General features: G+C 37.3%; 1 protein-coding gene across 1 annotated transcript in view; it reads right to left on the minus strand.

The window, feature by feature from the left end:
* LOC142435541 (cullin-4B-like) overlaps positions 1-18178 on the minus strand; it is a 154005-nt gene that overhangs the window by 37591 nt on the left and 98236 nt on the right. The window contains exons 14-15 of the mRNA XM_075539765.1: positions 9494-9579; positions 8848-8955 (exon numbers count right to left, since the gene is read on the minus strand). Coding sequence (XP_075395880.1) covers positions 8848-8955; positions 9494-9579 — 194 coding nt within the window. The remainder of the gene's footprint in view (positions 1-8847; positions 8956-9493; positions 9580-18178) is intronic.

Here is an 18178-nt window from a genome sequence, read left to right on the forward strand (position 1 = left end):
ACATAGAAAAAGACGGCAAACTCCAAAACTCCTTTTACAAAGCTAGTATTACTCTGATACCAAAACCGGGTAAGGATTCCACAAGGATTGAGAATTACAGACGAGTATCTTTTTTTTTTTCTTCAGAATTACATTTTGCTTTATAATAATAAAATTTGAATATGCACATAAGATACATATTTCCAAATTATTAAGCAAGCCAGAATACCATCCCAACTAGAAACATGTGGATATACTTAATATAGTTTTTTAAAAATCTTTTTATTGGGGCTCATAAGGCTCTTATCACAATCTATACATACATCAATTGAACAAAGCACCCTTATACATTCGTTGCACTCATCACTCTCATAATTCACTATCCACTTGGGTTCCTGGAATCAGCTCGGCTTCCCTTTTTTCCCCCCCATCCCCCTTCCTCCCCGATCCCACCCCTGGTCCCTTGATAGTTTATAAATAATTATTATATCTTATCTTACACTCCCCGGCGCCTCCCCTCACCCGCCTCCCCCTTGCCAATCTCCCAGAGAGGAGGTTACACATAGATCTCCGAGATCGGTTCTCCCTTTCTACATGCCCTTCCCTCCTGGTGTCGCCACTCCCACCGCTGGTGTTGAAGGCTTCATCTGTCCTAGATTCCCTGTGCCTCCAGATCCCCACTGCACTGCTGTACATCCTCTGGTATAACCAGGTCCGCAAGGCAAGGTAGAATTGGGGTCATGATGATTGGGAGGGGAGGAAGCGTTCAGGAACTAGAGGAAGGTTTTGAGTTTCATTGTTGCTACACTGAACCCTGAGTGGCCCATCTCCTCCTCACTACCCCTCTGGAAGGGGAGTCCAGACCAGTATCTTTAATGACCATCTATGCAAAAATTCTTATCAAAATACTGGTCAGTAGAATACAAAAGTATATAAAACAAATCATTCTCCATGACCAAGTGGGATTCACATCAGGGATGCAGGGATGGTTCAGCATATGCAAGACCATTAGTATCATTTGCCACATTGACATGAAAAAATGAAAGAACATGATAATATCTATAGATGCAGAAAAAGCATTCAATAACATCCAACACCAATTCCTGTTTAAGACACTTGAGAAGATAGGAATGGAAGGAAAATTCCTCAAGACAATACAAGCTATATTATGAAAAACCAACAGCCAACATGCTAGTCAATGGAGAAAAGACTAATACAATCCCATTGAAAAGGGGGACCAGACAAGGATGCCCCTTCTAGCCACTCTAATTTAACATTGTACTGGACATTTTAGCTAACAGCATAAGGCAAAGAAAAAGACATCAAAAGTATTCGTCTGCAGAAGGAAGATGTGAAACTATCATTATTTGCAGCAGATGATATGACTTTATTTAGGGAAAACCCCAAGAACTCTCCACAAGGGGAGTGGAAGTAATAGAGGAGTTTGGCAGAGTGGCAGTATACTAGGTTAACAAACAGAAGTGCATCGGACTACTATACACATCGGATAAGACCACAGAAGAGGAGATCAAAAAGGTGGTACACTTCACAATAGCCCAGCACAAATTGAAATATCTAGGGATATACCTGACCGATAGAACCAAAGATCTATATGAGGAAAACTGAAGAGCACTATTACAAAAAAACAAAAGTGACCTCAACAAATGGAAGACTATCACATATTCATGGATTGGAAGACTCAATGTAATAAAGATGTCAGTTCTACCCAAGGCATTATATAAGTTGAATGCAATCCAAATACAATTACCCTCATCTTTCTAAAGAAAGGGAAAAACTGATTACCAACTTCATATGGTGAGGGAAGAAGCTCAGAATTAGCAGAAAACTCCTCAAGGAGGACAGTATTAGGGCTTGCATTACCTGACTTTAGCACATATTACACAGCCACAGTTGTCAAACCTGCATGGTATTGGTCTAATGACAGTTACTCAAACCAGTTGAAAAGAACTGAAAACCCAGAAATAAAATCATCAGCATACAGACAACTGATTTTTGATAAGGCCACACAAAAATAAACAAATGGGAAGCAGATGCCCTCTTCAACAAGTGGTGCTGGATAAAAAAAAGGATATCTACCTGCAGAAAAATGAAGCAAGACCCTTACCTCACTCCATGCACAAGAATAAACTCAAAGTGGATAACAGACCTTGAAGTAAAACCCCAAACTATTAGGACCATCAATGAGGGAATTGGGACCAACTTGACAACTTTGGTTCAGGGAATACAATAGGCTAGAAAATCCACACACACACAAAAATATCACATTATTTTCAAGCTGACCTAGCACACATTCAAAGACAGACCACATGCTGGGGTGTAAGGTGAATCTACATAAATTTAAGCACATTGATATCCTATAGACCTCTCTCCCTGATAAATGTGCCATAAGGCTGGAAATTAACAAAAAGAACAGCAAAAAAAAAATAAGAGCTACCATATAGCCCAACAACCCCCCTTACGGGCCTAAAACTACGCTTCGCTAAGCAGTGATGAACGTATGAAGCACATTGCCACATGGGAAGAGCTGGAGGAAATCATGCTAGGTGAAGTAAGCCAAGCAAAAAAGGACAAGTACAGCAGGAGTCAACTGAGGTAAGCTTAAAAAAATGCAAAAGGGACAATGAGAGAATAAAAAAAGCTACGTATACAAATATTCCTGGGGTGAGAACCAAGTAGCATGCTAGGGGCTAGATCAAACCCAGGGCTATATATGGTAGTCAACTAAAAAGGAGGCAAGGAAAGGGGAAAAAAAGGAAATGGGTAGTAGGGGAACAGGGAACTAACCCAACCAAGAGGAGGATATTGTTTATATCTCCACAGGGAAAGAGGGACCAGACTTCAACAGAATGCAGCATGCCAGCATGAAGTAGGGAACTAGTGGAAACAGAATGCAACATGCAGGCATGGAGTAGGGAACTAGTGGAGAGGTGTGAGGTGCTGGACCCAATCCCAACTACATGGACAGCTAACCCTCCTCCAAGAAGAATTTATTTCTGCAGCTCAGGGAGAGGCACATGTCTGATCATAACATATGGGAGCAAATGACAGGGGAGGAAGAGAGAGTAGCACACATTCTGGCTCACCAAACCTTGAGGATGATATTCCCACTCAGAGCAGCCAATCCACAAAGAAGACCATATGGCCGGCCCCACTATGAGACAGGACATCCCTCACTGACCAATAGTCCTACAGGGGACAACACTGGAGACACAGTGTGGGAATTCCATCCGATCTGACCCCACCACACCGAGGCAACACATTAAGGGCGTGCAACAGAACAGCAAGGGACACAGAGCAACGAAGTCCCCAGGAAATACCAAAAATAGACTTGGGAGTCAGGGCTTGGCACCACATCAGTCTAGAACTAAAAACACTCCTAAAGGCCAACAGTCTTTGAACTCACTACAAGCTTTTTGTTGTTGTGGGTTTTTGTTTTTTTGTTATGTGGGGTTTTCTTTGTCGTTGGCTTTCTGTTGTTGTTTGTTTTACTCTGTTTTTGTGCATGTTATCATCTCTGTAGGTCTAAATAACATATGCTAGATGAACAATCTGGAGGAGAACACAAGGGGACCGACAGCTCCAGGGCGACATGGGAGACAGGGAGGTGGGAGAAAGAAAGTTATTTTAACAAACCCAGGGACAAGGGAACAAGTGATCCAAATCCGTGGTGAGGAGGGTATAGGAGGCCTGGTAGGGTGTCATCAAGGGTAGTGTAACCAAGAGGAATTACTGAAACCCAAATGGAGGCTAAGCATGATATTGGGACAAGAGGAAACTTAAAGGAAATAGAGGAAAGATCTAGGAGGCAAAGGGCATTACAGAGGTCTAAATAAAGGCCTGTAAATATGCAAATATGTAAATATATTTATATGATGGGGAAATAGATCTATGTGCATATATTTTTAGGGTTAGTATTAAGGTAGCAGATGGTCATTGGGTCTCCACTCATTTACTCCCTCAATGCAAGAATACTTTGTTCTACTGAACTGGCATTCTATGAGGCTCAGATCCCCAACACAATCGCTGAAGACAAGGCGGGTGCATAAGAAAATGTGAAGAAAGCTGATGGAGCCTGGCTATCATAAGATATAATCTCTAGGGTCTTAAAGACCTGAAGGTAAACAAGCTTCAATGTAGCTCAGAAGCAACAAAGCCCACATGGAAGAAGCACACTAGCCTGTGTGCTCATGAGGTGTCAAAGGGATGTGGTATTAGGCATCAAAGAACAAAAAATCATATTATGGATGAGGGGGAGTGGGGTCCTAAAGTCAATCTATAGGCAACTGAACATATCCTTATTGAAGGGTCACGGGGACGTCAGGGCTCTGGGTAGCAACAATGAAACATACAACTTTCCTCTACTTCTTTAATGCTTCCACCCCACCCCACTATCATGATCCCAATTCTACCTTAGAAATCTAGCTATACTAGAGGATGTACACTGGTACAGATAGCAATGGGAAACAAAGGGAATCCAGGATGGATGATCCCTTCATGACCAGTGGTGAGAGTGGTGATTTTGATAAGAGTTGTATGAGGCCCCAATAAAAAGATGAAAAAATACAAGTTTCCTCTACTTCCTAAATGCTTCCTTCGCACCCCACTATCATGATCCCAATTCTACCTTACACATCTCCCTAGGCCAGAGGATGTACACTGCTACAGATAGGAAATGGGAACACAGGGAATCCAGGATGGATGATACCTTCAGGACCAGTGGTGCGAGTAGAGATACCAGGAGGATGGAGGGAGCGTGGGATGAAAAGGGGGAACCGATTACAGGGTTCTATCCCTCCTCGCTGGGGAACAGATAATTGAAAATTGGGTGAAGGGAGACGTCAGACAATGTAAAATATGACAAAATAATAATTTGTAAATTATCATGGGTTCATGAGGTAGTGGGAAAGGAGGGGGAAATGAGGAGCTGATGCCAAGGGCTTGATAGGAGAGCAAGTGTTTTGAGAATGATGAGGGTTATCGACTGTACAAATGTGTTTTATACAATTGATGCATGTATGGATTGTGATGAGTTGTATGAGCCCCAAATAAAATGGTTTTTTAAAATCAATAAAAATGCTTGGGTCAGATTGTATCCTCTCCTCACACTTATGCAATGTGTATAACAAGCAAATAATCAAGGTAAGCTTGCTTATATGAAGAAGAATGTGCCATCAGGTTTGGAGCAAGGCTTGACAACCCGTGAAATGCAGATGATTCAACTTTGTTTGCTGCAAGTAAGGAGGACTTGAAGCATTTGCTGATGAAGATCAAGGATTGTAGCCTTCAGTGTGGATTTGAATTCAATGTAACAATGATGAAAATCCTCACAGTTGGGTCAAAATATAACTTTAGGATAAATGGAGAAAAGATTGAAGTTGTCAAGGATTTTTGTCTTCCTTGGATCTACAATCAATGCTCATCCCAAGATGTGCTGTCTTCAGTAAGTCACAGTATTTTAGTTGCATTTTATGCACGTGAAAGTTGAACACTGAATAAAATAGATCAAAGAAGAATTGATGTATTTGAGCTGTGGTGCTGGAGAAGAATATTCAGAGTAACATGGACTGCTAAAACGGCAAACTGATCTGTCTTGGAAGTGTAGGCATTGAGCTCCATGGAGGCAAGAATGGGAAGAGATATTCTTACATACTTTGGACATGTCATCAGAGATCAATCCTTGGAGTAGGACATTCACTCATTCAAACATAGTGAAAATGAAGGAGAATGACAGCTATTGAGATGTATTGGTACGGTAGCTTCATTGATGAGCTCTGACATAGGAACATTTTTGAGAATTGCTCAGGACTGTGCTGTGTTTTTGGTTTTTTCCTGTTTTGCATAGGGACCTTAGCCAAACTGATAGCACCTAACAAGAAAAATGATGCCCAAAAACTCAATGACAAATTACCGGGATACATATATAGGCATTACTATGTAGTTAAATAGACTCTTCAAATTCTAAACCTTTTTATGTTGTTATCCATATTTTTAGAGCAAAAACATTTGAACCTGCAAAAATTGAGGGCATATATGAGAACGTACAAAAATATAAAAAATAAAACTGGAAAAAGTTCCCCTGGGTGGATGGAGCTTCTGTAATATGCATTTTTTTCCCACTAGGCAAGCATCAAGCAACTCGCTCTGACTTAGAACATCAGTGGCCTAGCCTGGGGAGGTTCTCTCTGGTCACAGTAAATTTTTTCTTAAAATCAGTTTCACTTAAACCTAACTTTTGTGATGCCTGATTTAAGAGAACCCAGTGTATGGCTGTGAAATTTTGTTTTCTGTTTGGGAAAAATGCCACATAAACTATTGTGATGCTGAACACAGCTAACAAGCACAGCGCAACGGGAAAACTTAAGTGTATGAGTCATTTTCTTGTCCATCAACTTCCAGAGCAGATGAAAATGTTGACTCAGTGCATTTGGAGTTCATTCCACCAGGTCAGACTGTTAATCAAGGTTTCTAATGAAAGGTTCTGGAAAGACTGCATAACAGTGTGTGAGGAAAAGGCCTGAAGTGGCAAGTGGGGGAATAGTTTTGCCATCACGACAATGCACCTGTTCAGGCAGCCATCTCAGTGCATCAGTTTTTGGCCAAAAGCAGCATGCCTCTCTTGCCCCACTCACCCGACCTCACTCCATTTGACTTCATTTTGTGTCCAAGAATGCAGAGAATGTGAAATGGAAGCAATTTGAGGACACAGATGAGGTGAAGGAAAAAACGAGGAAGGTGCTGTCAGCCATCCAACCAGCTGTGCATGACAACAGTTTCCAAATCAGGGTCAGCAGACCAGCCTGGAACTATTTATAGGTTTGTTCATTTTCCTTTCTCTATATGTCTTATATAAGATAGGCAGAACAAACAATCCCCAGGATAAAACAATGGGACTAGCAATTCCAGGAGTACATGGGAGAGGAGGGGGTGGGAACAGGAAGCCAAGAAGCTCAGGGATAAGGGAACAACAAGATGATGATGATGATGATGAAGAGGTCTGGTGGGTATTGGTCAAGTGCAATGTATCCAAGAGGAATTACTGAGAGTCGAGTGGAAGGTGATCACCATAGTGGGACAGAGAAAGGTAAAATGAAATAAAGGAAGGTAGAAAACAAAAGCTATTCAGAGGTATAGGTATAGATATGTATATATGTAAATATATTAATTTATAATGAAAGGAATAGAGGCCAATGTACATATATGTACATGTTAAGTGTTTAGAGAGCAGGTCGGCTTTGGACCTCTCCTCAAGGTCTCCCTAAACACGAGGAGATTTTGCCTAATAACCTGGCACTCTTTGATACTCACCTTCCTGACATGATAGCTGAAGACAAAATGCGCATAAGCAAATGTGGTGAAGAAGTGGATGATGCCAGGTTATCAAAAGATATAGCACATGGGGTCTTAAAGGCTGGAAGTTAAAAGAGCAGCCATCTGGCAGGGAAGCAAGTAAGTCCACATTTAGAAGCACGGCAGCTGTGTGATCATGAGGTGTTGACAGAATCAGGTATCAAATATCAAAAGTTCCCCCCAAAAACAATTATATCGATGTGAAAGAGAGGGGCTTGGAGTGGAGACCCAAAGTCCATCTGTGGACAACTGAGCACTCCCCCACAGAAGGGTTACAAGGAATGAACAATTCAACGAGGCTGTAGTATAGCACCAAAGAAACATACAACATTCCTCTAGGTCCTGAATGGTTCCTTTCCCACCGACTAGCATGACTCAGCTCTACATTACAAATCCTGCTAGACCAGAGTATACACATCAGCACAGATAAGAGCTCTCAACACATGGAATTCAGGACAGGTAAAACCCTTTGGAACAGTAGTTGGAACAATATCATGGGACTTGGGGGATGGTGGGGGTAAGGAGCTGAGGGTAGGCAGAGAGGTGCGAGAGGGAGGGGGTTAAAGAAGAGCTGATACAAAGGCTCAGGTAAAAAAGAAATTGTTTTGGGATTGTTGATGGCAACATATATACATGTGTGTTTAATACAACTGAATGATGGATTGTCATACGATGTTTTTCCCGGGAGGGTGCAGGAGGTGGGGTAGAAAGAGGAAACCAAATACAAGGATACACATATAACCTGCTCCTTGGGGGATGGACAATAGAAAAGTGGGTAAAGAGAAACATCGGACAGTTTAAGATATAACAAAATAATAATAATTTATACATTATGAAGGGTTCATGAGGAAGGGGAACAGGGAGGTGGGAGATGAGCAGCTGATACCAAGGGCTCAGGTAGAAAGCAAATGTTTGAGAATGATGAGGGCAACAAATGTACAAATGTGCTTGGCTCAATGGATGTATATATGGATTGTGATAACAGCTTCAAGAGCCCCCAATAAAATGATTATTTTTTAAAAGAAATATGTTTCTAAGAATGGAATTGCAGATTTGACAAATGTATTAAATGTAACGGAGATTAATTGAAGGTGATCAGGTTGTTTTGTAAAAAAAAATAATACATAACTTTGAAAAAAAATTCCATGACATTTTGTTTTGCTTGGCAGGGGTATCCCCTCGTATAAAGTAGCCAAAACTCTAAAACAAAACAAGAAAATATTTCCTCATTTTCAATCATAGCAACTCTGGAAGACAAAATAAATTGTCCTTGTTAGTTCCAGAGAACATAGACTTTACAGAAGTAGGAAGTCTCACCTTTCTATAACAGGGTGGTTGGGTGGTTTCAAACGGATGATCTTAAGATTATCAGCCAAATGTATAATCCCTATACCCGAAACGCTCCTCTCATAGAAACCAAATACATGGTAAATGTTAAAAGATTTTATTAAAACTAGTCTGCTTTCTCTGAGCCATAGTCTTAAACAATGACTTTCTTACCTCTAAGGGCAATTGAATCTCCTTAGGGATGTATGTTGGCCAAAAGCTGGTAGTCAGAATGTTTACAGTTAACTCGATGTTTCCTTGTATATTCTGGGTTTGCATATACTACAAAAGGGCAAGCATACATTTAAAATGAAACAATAAACATGGTTAAAATGTCTAACAGTGACAACTTTATAGATTTAAAATGTTTTAAATTTCAACCATGAATAGAAAATTACTGCATATACATCTTTCCTTACAAAGTAAAATATACATTTTTATTCTGAATAAAATTAACAAATTACATCAAGTATGAGCAGGTTCAAGTAACTGAATTCTATTTCCTATAACAATTTTTAAAATCCAATCTTGTATCAAGAAAGCTCTCAACGCAAATTATGGGGCTACTATGCCAAATTGAACTTGTGTGTATGTGTAAAACAAAATTGAAATAGATGCTCAAAACTATTTTATAGTTTATATTCATATGCCTAGTACTGTTATTATTTTCCCAGAATTTCCAATTATGTTTTAGCTTAAAGGTCCACAAAACAATAGTGGGATTCATTTTTTTATTTCTTCTAGAAAAGCAACATCACACACATAAGTGTATTTCAATTTAAAAACAATAAATGTTCTTTATATTTTAGCTCAGGCTTACCTGTTTAAACTGAATCATGATATCCTTGGAAAGTTCCATGTCTTTAAGCATTCCTTGAAGTTTATTTGTGAAAGAAATGCCACACTCTGGAAAACATTTTAAATAAGCACTAATTTGTAAGCATCAGTGAGAATAGGATGAGAGGTAAATCTAAGGGTCTGTCTAAAATAAAATTTTTGATGTGGAAAATTCTGGGAGATATTACAATGTCACATGTAAATCAATTCTTAAATCAGAAAACTTGCTGATATACTTGAGTATAAGCTGACCCAAGTATCAGTCAAGGCACCTAATTTCACCACAGAAAATACTGTATGAAACTGTGCTGAAAACTCAGCTTCTGCATAAGTATATACAGTACAACTGACCTACAAAAGCAAAATCCTTCATAAATCTGAAAAACGACTCCAACAAATTAAATAATCTAAATGGAATGGACATATTCCTGAAACATACAGCTATGTATAGAAACTCAAGTAAAAATTAAAATATCAGCACATACATAAAAGTAAGTAAGAATATTAAAACCTAATGAATAGAATATTTCTAACTAAAAGTTGCAACGAGTAAGTATAGTGGGGGATATCTACCAAAAATTCAAAGAGATGTGAATATCAATTCTTTTCAAATACTTTCTGGGATATATCACATTTCCTTATTCCTAAATTTCTTATGTAAGATAAGAATTATGGTGATATCAAAGCAGGACATACGTACACACACACACACACACACACACACAACACACTCTAAAACTGCAGACCAATATCACAAATGAACATAGATATAAAGTACTCAACAAAATGTTAGCAGAATGTATCCAAAGCTGATTATCTTCAATGACTAATCAAAGAAATTTGGCAAATCTAAATATATTTAAATGAGGAAAAATACATTAATCCAGGAATTAAATTTTATAACATCATAAATAGCAAACTCATTACAGAAACATCAGATAAGAAAAAGGAACTGGATTTCTCTCTCACCAATGCTCTTAAACATGATCATGGAAATAATTATCCACTTTCCCAGATTAATAAGGTTAACCAGAAAAGTGAATGTAAAATTATAAACATAGCATGAGCAAATATATTGAAAATGCCAAAGTATTGAAAACCACTTAACTAATTATACGAATCCTTTAGAGTTGCAGCACACGAGATCAACACTGAAAAATATCACTTGAGTTTCTTATTTTATTGTCATGAATAATATATAATCACAGTGTTTATTATTATATACAGATACGATTGCAATGTATTTGTATGTAGTAGTATTGCAATGAGTAATCCAACAATTCATTGCTGACGAGAGGATTCTGATTCACAGAGTTCCATGCATTCTGTAGGTCAAAACTCTACAGAATTTCCTCGATATAATTTTTTAAAGTTTTATTATAAATTCAATAAAGATTTACATATCATCAGCTTATTCAACACCTTGCACATTTTGTGTTAGCTCGCTGACTGCAATCCCCTCAACATAATATCACTTACCCTATATCCTACCTTTGTTTCCTGCTTTCATCTCTCTTTCATCCATACTTTGTTTGTAGCTATCCACTGACCACAGAGTTATGTTTAAGAATTTTTTTGTTTAAGAATTTTTTTGTAATAACCCTGCCATATATAAACTGGAATTATAGTAACAATTCTTTTTTACTTATCCCTGTAATATCTGACTCTCAATACAGAAGGGTTTAAAGGTAACACTATTCAAAGCAATACAAATAACAACACAACATACATCAAAATTAAACCTCCTACGCAAAACTGGAATAATCATTTTTCTTTATATATATGAAATTTTAAAAGGTCAACCCACACTCGACAGAAAAGGAGCACAATACATCCATTAAAATAAAGATATCTAAGACGGAATAGTCATAAATATATGTTTACTGTGGTTGCAAATTGATAAATATGGCTGAACACAGACGGGGGGGAAAAGCTATGCTAACTTCTCAGTCATAGCCAAGCACTAGGAGGCTATCTGTAATTGGGCCTGGGGGCTGAGGATAGCATTCTCAGGGACAGCAGTGTCAATCTGTATAACTCAGTTCACAAAGGCAAAGTTCTGTATCCTACTTTTCTGTGTAGTAAATGGGGTCTAAAATGCTTTAAAGTGACCATCTCAAATGCAACTATTGATCTGTTCCTTTCTGGCTCAATAAGCATTAAGAAAATTAATGAAGAAACAACCTAAAGGACCAATGGAACATGAAAACCTGTCTTCACCACCCTGAAACAAAAAGTACTAAATGGTAATTACAAGAGAGTGCTTCTTACTACTCTAAAAAATGATGACAGTCGAGTAAGAAAAAAAGTTGGGGAAGAAAATTCAGAGTTACAACAAAGCCCAGACTTACTAGGCCTGGCATAAATTTTTTTTAAAAAAGAAAAGAAGCACCACTTCATTATTATTAGAAACTACTACATGAAAAGAAGAGAATAATGCTTTTGGTGATGATGCAAATAGAAAAACAAACCAAAAGCCCATTAGCAGATAAATGATTAAAAAATGCATACAATACTTTCAGCTATGAGCATAAAGTTAATTACAACACAACTGAACACTGAAAGCATTATGCTAAGCCAAAGAACTTAAACACTAAATGACAAATACAGTGTAATTCCACATACCTAAATAGGGAAATACATCAGATGAAAGTTTTTATGAAGTTCCTACTACAGAGTAATGTCCTTTACTATTATGCTCACAAAAACTCTTTATCAAAAGGGTAAAGGCACATCATAGATCTATCTCTACAAAAATCCTTGAATATTTGTTGAGAAAATTTTAAAGGAAACAAGTAGGATTCCTGTTCATCAATTAATAATAAAAAAACAACAACACCACAAAGCCAGTGCCATTTAACATAAATTCCCAAGTATACTAAACCTACATAGGGTTTCTATGGCTGTAAATCTTTATAGGAGCAGATAGTTGTAAATGCCTTCCTCCGAGTCCCTAGAGAATATGAATCACCAACCTTGCAATTAGCAATCAAAACTTGACCAACACACAATGCGAGGCCCTTTACTCATGAATAGATGACATACTTTAGATACATACACACATGTGTTTATTTACTTATCACAAACACACACAATCATATATACAGACATATGATGAGATTATAACATATTCTCATCAGGCATCTATTAGTAATATTCCTGTCCTTATAATAGAAAGTATACTTGGAAAACATTTACACAGCTATTTGTTTCCTGTTTGTAAGGGGAAACAATATATTTTGTTTCTCACAAGTGTAGTGGGAATATTTTCATTCTTGTTTTTACAAATAGTACTCTGAAAACCATAAAAGCCTTGTTAATTTCACTTACTGACAAGGAAGTTAAATATATTATCTCTGATTCACACATTTATTAGGAGGCCCAGAAGACAGAGGGACATAGTAAAGAGACTTAATGGCTAAGATGGACTAGGGCTTGTTTCCATTGTTAGATTTTTGCGGGGTGGATTTTGGTAACATATTAGCTGAATAATAGAGTAAGTCTGATTGACAACTAAATAGTACACACCCAACTGGTTGAAATCGTTATGTTTTGTATTACGTTTTGCCATTGCTTACTAACAAAAGCAGGCCCTCTGGTCTCTAAAAGATGTATATGTCTGATGAAATCACATTAATTTTTCTTAACCAGCACCAAGTAAGGAAGAACAGACTGGCTACCTGCTTTTTAAAAAAACTGACCACAAAAAACTTTCTGATTTGCAGTTGAACATTGCCTGGCATACTTCCAGAAGATGAGCACATGCTTGCAAAACACTCAAAAACAGAGACTATATTTCATGGTAAAGACAAAAAACCTGGTCACTGCAAATGTCTTTTTCAATAAAATTAAATACAAATTATTGCTGTAAGAGCCATCACATAGAATGAACAAAAATAAAACATTAAATCTGTGGAAAGAGATGATAAGCTCAAAGTAATCAGTTACAAGACAAACAGCCAACCATAGAACAGATCATCAATGTCTCCTCTGCAGTTTCAAGTCTACCTGAAGAAATTTAACCAAATCCCAAGCACACTTTTAAGCATATCTCACTTGAATTTAGAAACCCTCTCAAGAAAATATTTGATGCAATAAATACTAACAAATGAAAACAAGTTCTGTGATGACATCAAAGATACTACACCTAAGGAAAGCAAAGCATCCCTAAGAAGACAAGAAAGGAATGACTAAATAGATGTCAGAAGAGTTTTTGAAACTTAATCCTGAATGTACAGCAACTAAGGACAATGAAATGCTGTGCTGGTGAGTACAGCACGGAGAAAAGGCAGGATTACCCTGGAGAAAAAATTTGAAACTGCTCCTATGGACCCCAAGAGGAGAATCCTCCCTTTATTATCTGTCTCATCAAGCAATTTTAATTGAATGCATTTCAGCCTTTAGTGGTACAGGGCTCTTAATAAAAGACATATTGATTTTGCATTTTGAGATGTATAGCAGCATAAGACAGGCCACATGAGAGGGATTTGAATCAGAAGTCCCGTAACTGAATCTGACTTTACCTTAAACACATCTGCCACACCTGTTGCATATTAAAGAACTACTATATTCCTTTGAACTTCAAGCTATTTATACCATAATGAGAAAAGTCATTTTTTGCTTTGAGGTTAATAAGGGGCAAATTAAGATGACCATTATTGGCCACTGTAATATTTTCTTAGCCTTTTAAATCTTGTCTCAGTTCTGCAGACAAGTTTTGCTACAGTGAATGAGTATTAATGAACTTTGTGCACTATAATATAGCCCTCACTGTTTTCTTAAACAAGATCAGTGGCTTAAATTCTTTGACATTTCTAAGTAAACATACCAAATATTTTAGTCTAAGAAATGTTCCCATAGTTAGTCTCATTATAACAACTGTATTTTAAATCATAACTATAATACCATTTTATTTAAACAATACTATTATCAGAACTACCTGAGGCCCCATGGAAGTTACTTATCCTTCTCTCAAACTGCTAACAATGCTGCCAGTATGCTGGAAATGTATTATGTGTAAATTTGAGGAATATGAACGGATACTGAGCTCACACAGCATAAAAGCGCTCAGTTCTGATGATGTGGCCCTGCTCAATACTTATAAATATGAAGGGATCACTGGCAATATATGAGTGTTAGAGAACAGTGTGATGAAGAAATCATACAGTGGCTGACTAGCAATTATTATTTCTGGGGTCTTAAAAGCTTGTCTTAAAACAAGAATCCATCTAAATGAGGTGTCAGCTAAGTCCATACCGAAGAAGCACATCCACCTCAAAAATGTCATTTCAAGATATATTCTGAACCACTTTAAGAGGATAGTGACTTATCCACATACAAGAAAATTCAGTCCATGCAACTATTTTTCAAGTTTATGCATGAACCACTAAAACTAGTAATGAGGAAAGTGAAGAATTTTGTGAATTTCTGAAAATTTTCAAACGTGCAAAGAGGAAACAATGGTTAGTAAAGAGAGTCCTGGAGATCATATGATAAAATGTTTCTTTAAGACCCTTGATGATTTCATCCCAATTTTCAGCATCCTAAACAGTCACTCTGCAAGTGAGCATCTCTAGAGGGATTATACACAAATTGAATACATCTAGGGGAAGAGAGAGTGGGGAAACACTTTATTATTAAATAAAATGAGGTCCACAGCTCAATGTGGAACAAACCACCTGTAGTTCAGAGTGCCATCATGGTTATGTGTTGGGTTGCTAACTGCGAGATCATGGTCTGAAACCACCAACTGCTCCTCGGGAGAATGATCAGACTCTGTAGTCCCCAAAAGAGTTGCCATTTGGTAAGGCCTGTCTGAAAGATCTTCAGCAAAGCCGTCACCATCACCATGTTCTCTCAGACAGGAATTGTCGGGGCCTTGGCATGGGATCTGCAGCCATAATGGAATCCAGTTTGAAATATGGCAACTCTGAAAGATATTACCAGACAACTAAAGCCCATCGAAAGCATCCAGAAAATAAACAAGTTTATGAAAATGGCTAACTCCTGGGAGTTTACGTTTGCAATAACAAAGTCCTTGGTAATGCTGGTGATCCAAAGACCAAGCAGGGGTAGCAAGTCAAAATTAGCACTACCTTGTAGAAATACAATTTGAGTCCAATATACAATTGCAATTTTGTAGGTGCTGTTGTGAAGATGACCAAGCTGTAAATATAAGCAGGTGATTAAAATAGATTTAATTTAAATCTGCATGTTGAATAATTATTGTCTTACATAAAGTAGGAATATGAATAATTTACATTTACACAGAAGTACTCAGTAATATGTCATTAGAAAATATATATCTAATTAAGAGATAATATTGTATGAAATATTCAGTATGTCATTAGAAATATACATATATTGAAATAAGGGCTGGTATTGTATGAAACAAAAATAGACATATCTGAAAAAGAAATTGTTACATTACAATAGCTGGTGAATTCACTATTGTCTTTTGCAGACAAAATCTCTAAGCAGAAAGCCAATTAAAATAAAACTGATTGATTAATATTAATTAATTCATATATCAGTATCTATAATAAACAGAAAATTAGAATAAAATCCATGAGAAAAAAATATGAAAGATCTGAGTAGCAATAATTCAAGAAGAGATAAAGAGAAAAAGACAAAGAAACCAACATGTGTGTGGGCCTTTAAGACAACCAACTTGAATAGAAATAAAGTGTAGTTATTGGCGGTTATCAGGGAGGGGGGAAATGGGTGAGTTATTGCAATAGAGCACTGCATTTTGTATTACAGTGATAGAGAAAGTGCATGGATTAAAGGGTTAACAGTTGTTTAATGCAAATGCTATCAGTAAATGATTTGACAAAAAAGGTGTGATAGATTTACAAGTACAAAAATACACAAAAGAACGGTAACACCCGCCTCCTCTTACAGCAAATCACTGTCATGGTAATCTACACGTAGAAAGCATTCAATGAGCATATATTCTGCTGTGTATATGCAATAAAAATAATATAAATTGAATTATTTTAAAAATAAAAAACTTTCAATTCCTAAAGAAAGCATAAAAGAAGACTCAAATTACATAAAGCAGAAATAAAAACTGGGAGTGGGGGAAGGTGAAGAGAAAGAGAAATGGCTGGAATGTTGTAACCACAAAAGAAGTCCCTCTGCAAATTACAGGGAGGTCCCAAACAGAAGTGAATATATGCTTCCTAAATTTAATGCTGAACATGAAAGTGAAGTGCACCAACTTTATTTTTTCCTCCTTTTTCTTGTTGAAATGGGACATCAGCAGCATAGGCTGAAACTCTGTGATACCTACCATCATCAAAGGCATCTATCTCCCTGTACCTGAGACAGATCCCGCCTAAATGCTATCCAAAACAATCACCTCAAAATCCTCACTTTGCTGGGCCCAGGATCTTTGCCTGGAGGACGACCTGTGGGCATCCTGACAGTTCAAGAATCAATTTTTGCCTTTTTCTTAAATTCTCAGTTTCCTAGCCACAGCTTTCCTTTTGCCCACCTCCTTGCCAAAGAAAGGAAGTTCCACCCAAATCACTTACTTATGTTTTCTGCGCCTCAGCTTTTGCTCCTACTGTATTTTACTGTAAATAAATCTATCTCCCTTTTGGCTCCTACTTCCTAACTTTGTAAGGCCCTAACCCTAGGACCTACCCCAGCAGAAATCCTTACCCAGATCCAAAATTTTTCACAAGCACACCTCTCCAAATCCACAAGCACACCTGTAGTTCCTCAGCTTCTATTTTTACTTCCACATTTATTTAATTGTAAATCAATCTATACTCCTTTTTGGTTCCCATTTCATCCTTCTTAAGGACTACACACCCCTGTGGCTGCTGTAAACACAGGCAAACTCAGACATCAGGGGGCACAGACCCACTCGCATGCATAACCCTTTAGGAACAGAATCCTTAACCACATCCCAAATGTTTGGGAGGTTATCTCACACAATTCAGAAGTCTATTTTTTTCTTAACCATATTCAACCCAAGTTGCCCCCTACTTTTATCCTCCAATCCCCATGCCCCATTTGTACTCTTTGTTCTCTGGTCATCATTTTAGAACCTTAAACTTTCCATTTTCTGTCTCCTCTTACTTCAAGTTAACTTCTTCTAAATATGTTTACATTTATAGTAATAAATACTTATTATGAAATTAAAAATTATTATATGTATTTACTAGGAAAACCTCTAGAATACCATGGGTTACTCTGAAAATGAGATGCTGGCACTACCAAAAATAGAGTTCAAAAGAATGATTTTTATATTATTTTTAGCCATTTCAAATGATATGGGGATGAACCAAGAAAAAGAACAGTCAAATTTGAAAAACCAAAAAGCTCACAACCTAATGAAATCAAGAAGATAAACAATAAGACAGTATGAGAAAGACCTGGAAAATAGAATAGAAAAGAGGAAAACTGAATCAGTGAACACACAGACAAAATAATCCATTAAAAAAGAAAAAAACTCTACAGAACACCTGAGAAAGATGGAACACTATCAAGAGAAACTATGTTTCATCGGTAATCCCCAAAAAAATAAAAACAAACAAACAAACAAAAATCTCCCAAAATTTTTATGAGAGTTCTTGGATGAATTTCCGCATTATCACAAAAAGAGGAGAAGGTACTTATCAAGGAAACTTAAAGAACCCCAAATCAGATAGACCCC

Source organism: Tenrec ecaudatus, chromosome Y, assembly GCF_050624435.1.
Source record: "Tenrec ecaudatus isolate mTenEca1 chromosome Y, mTenEca1.hap1, whole genome shotgun sequence".
NCBI classification, from domain to species: Eukaryota; Metazoa; Chordata; class Mammalia; order Afrosoricida; family Tenrecidae; genus Tenrec; species Tenrec ecaudatus.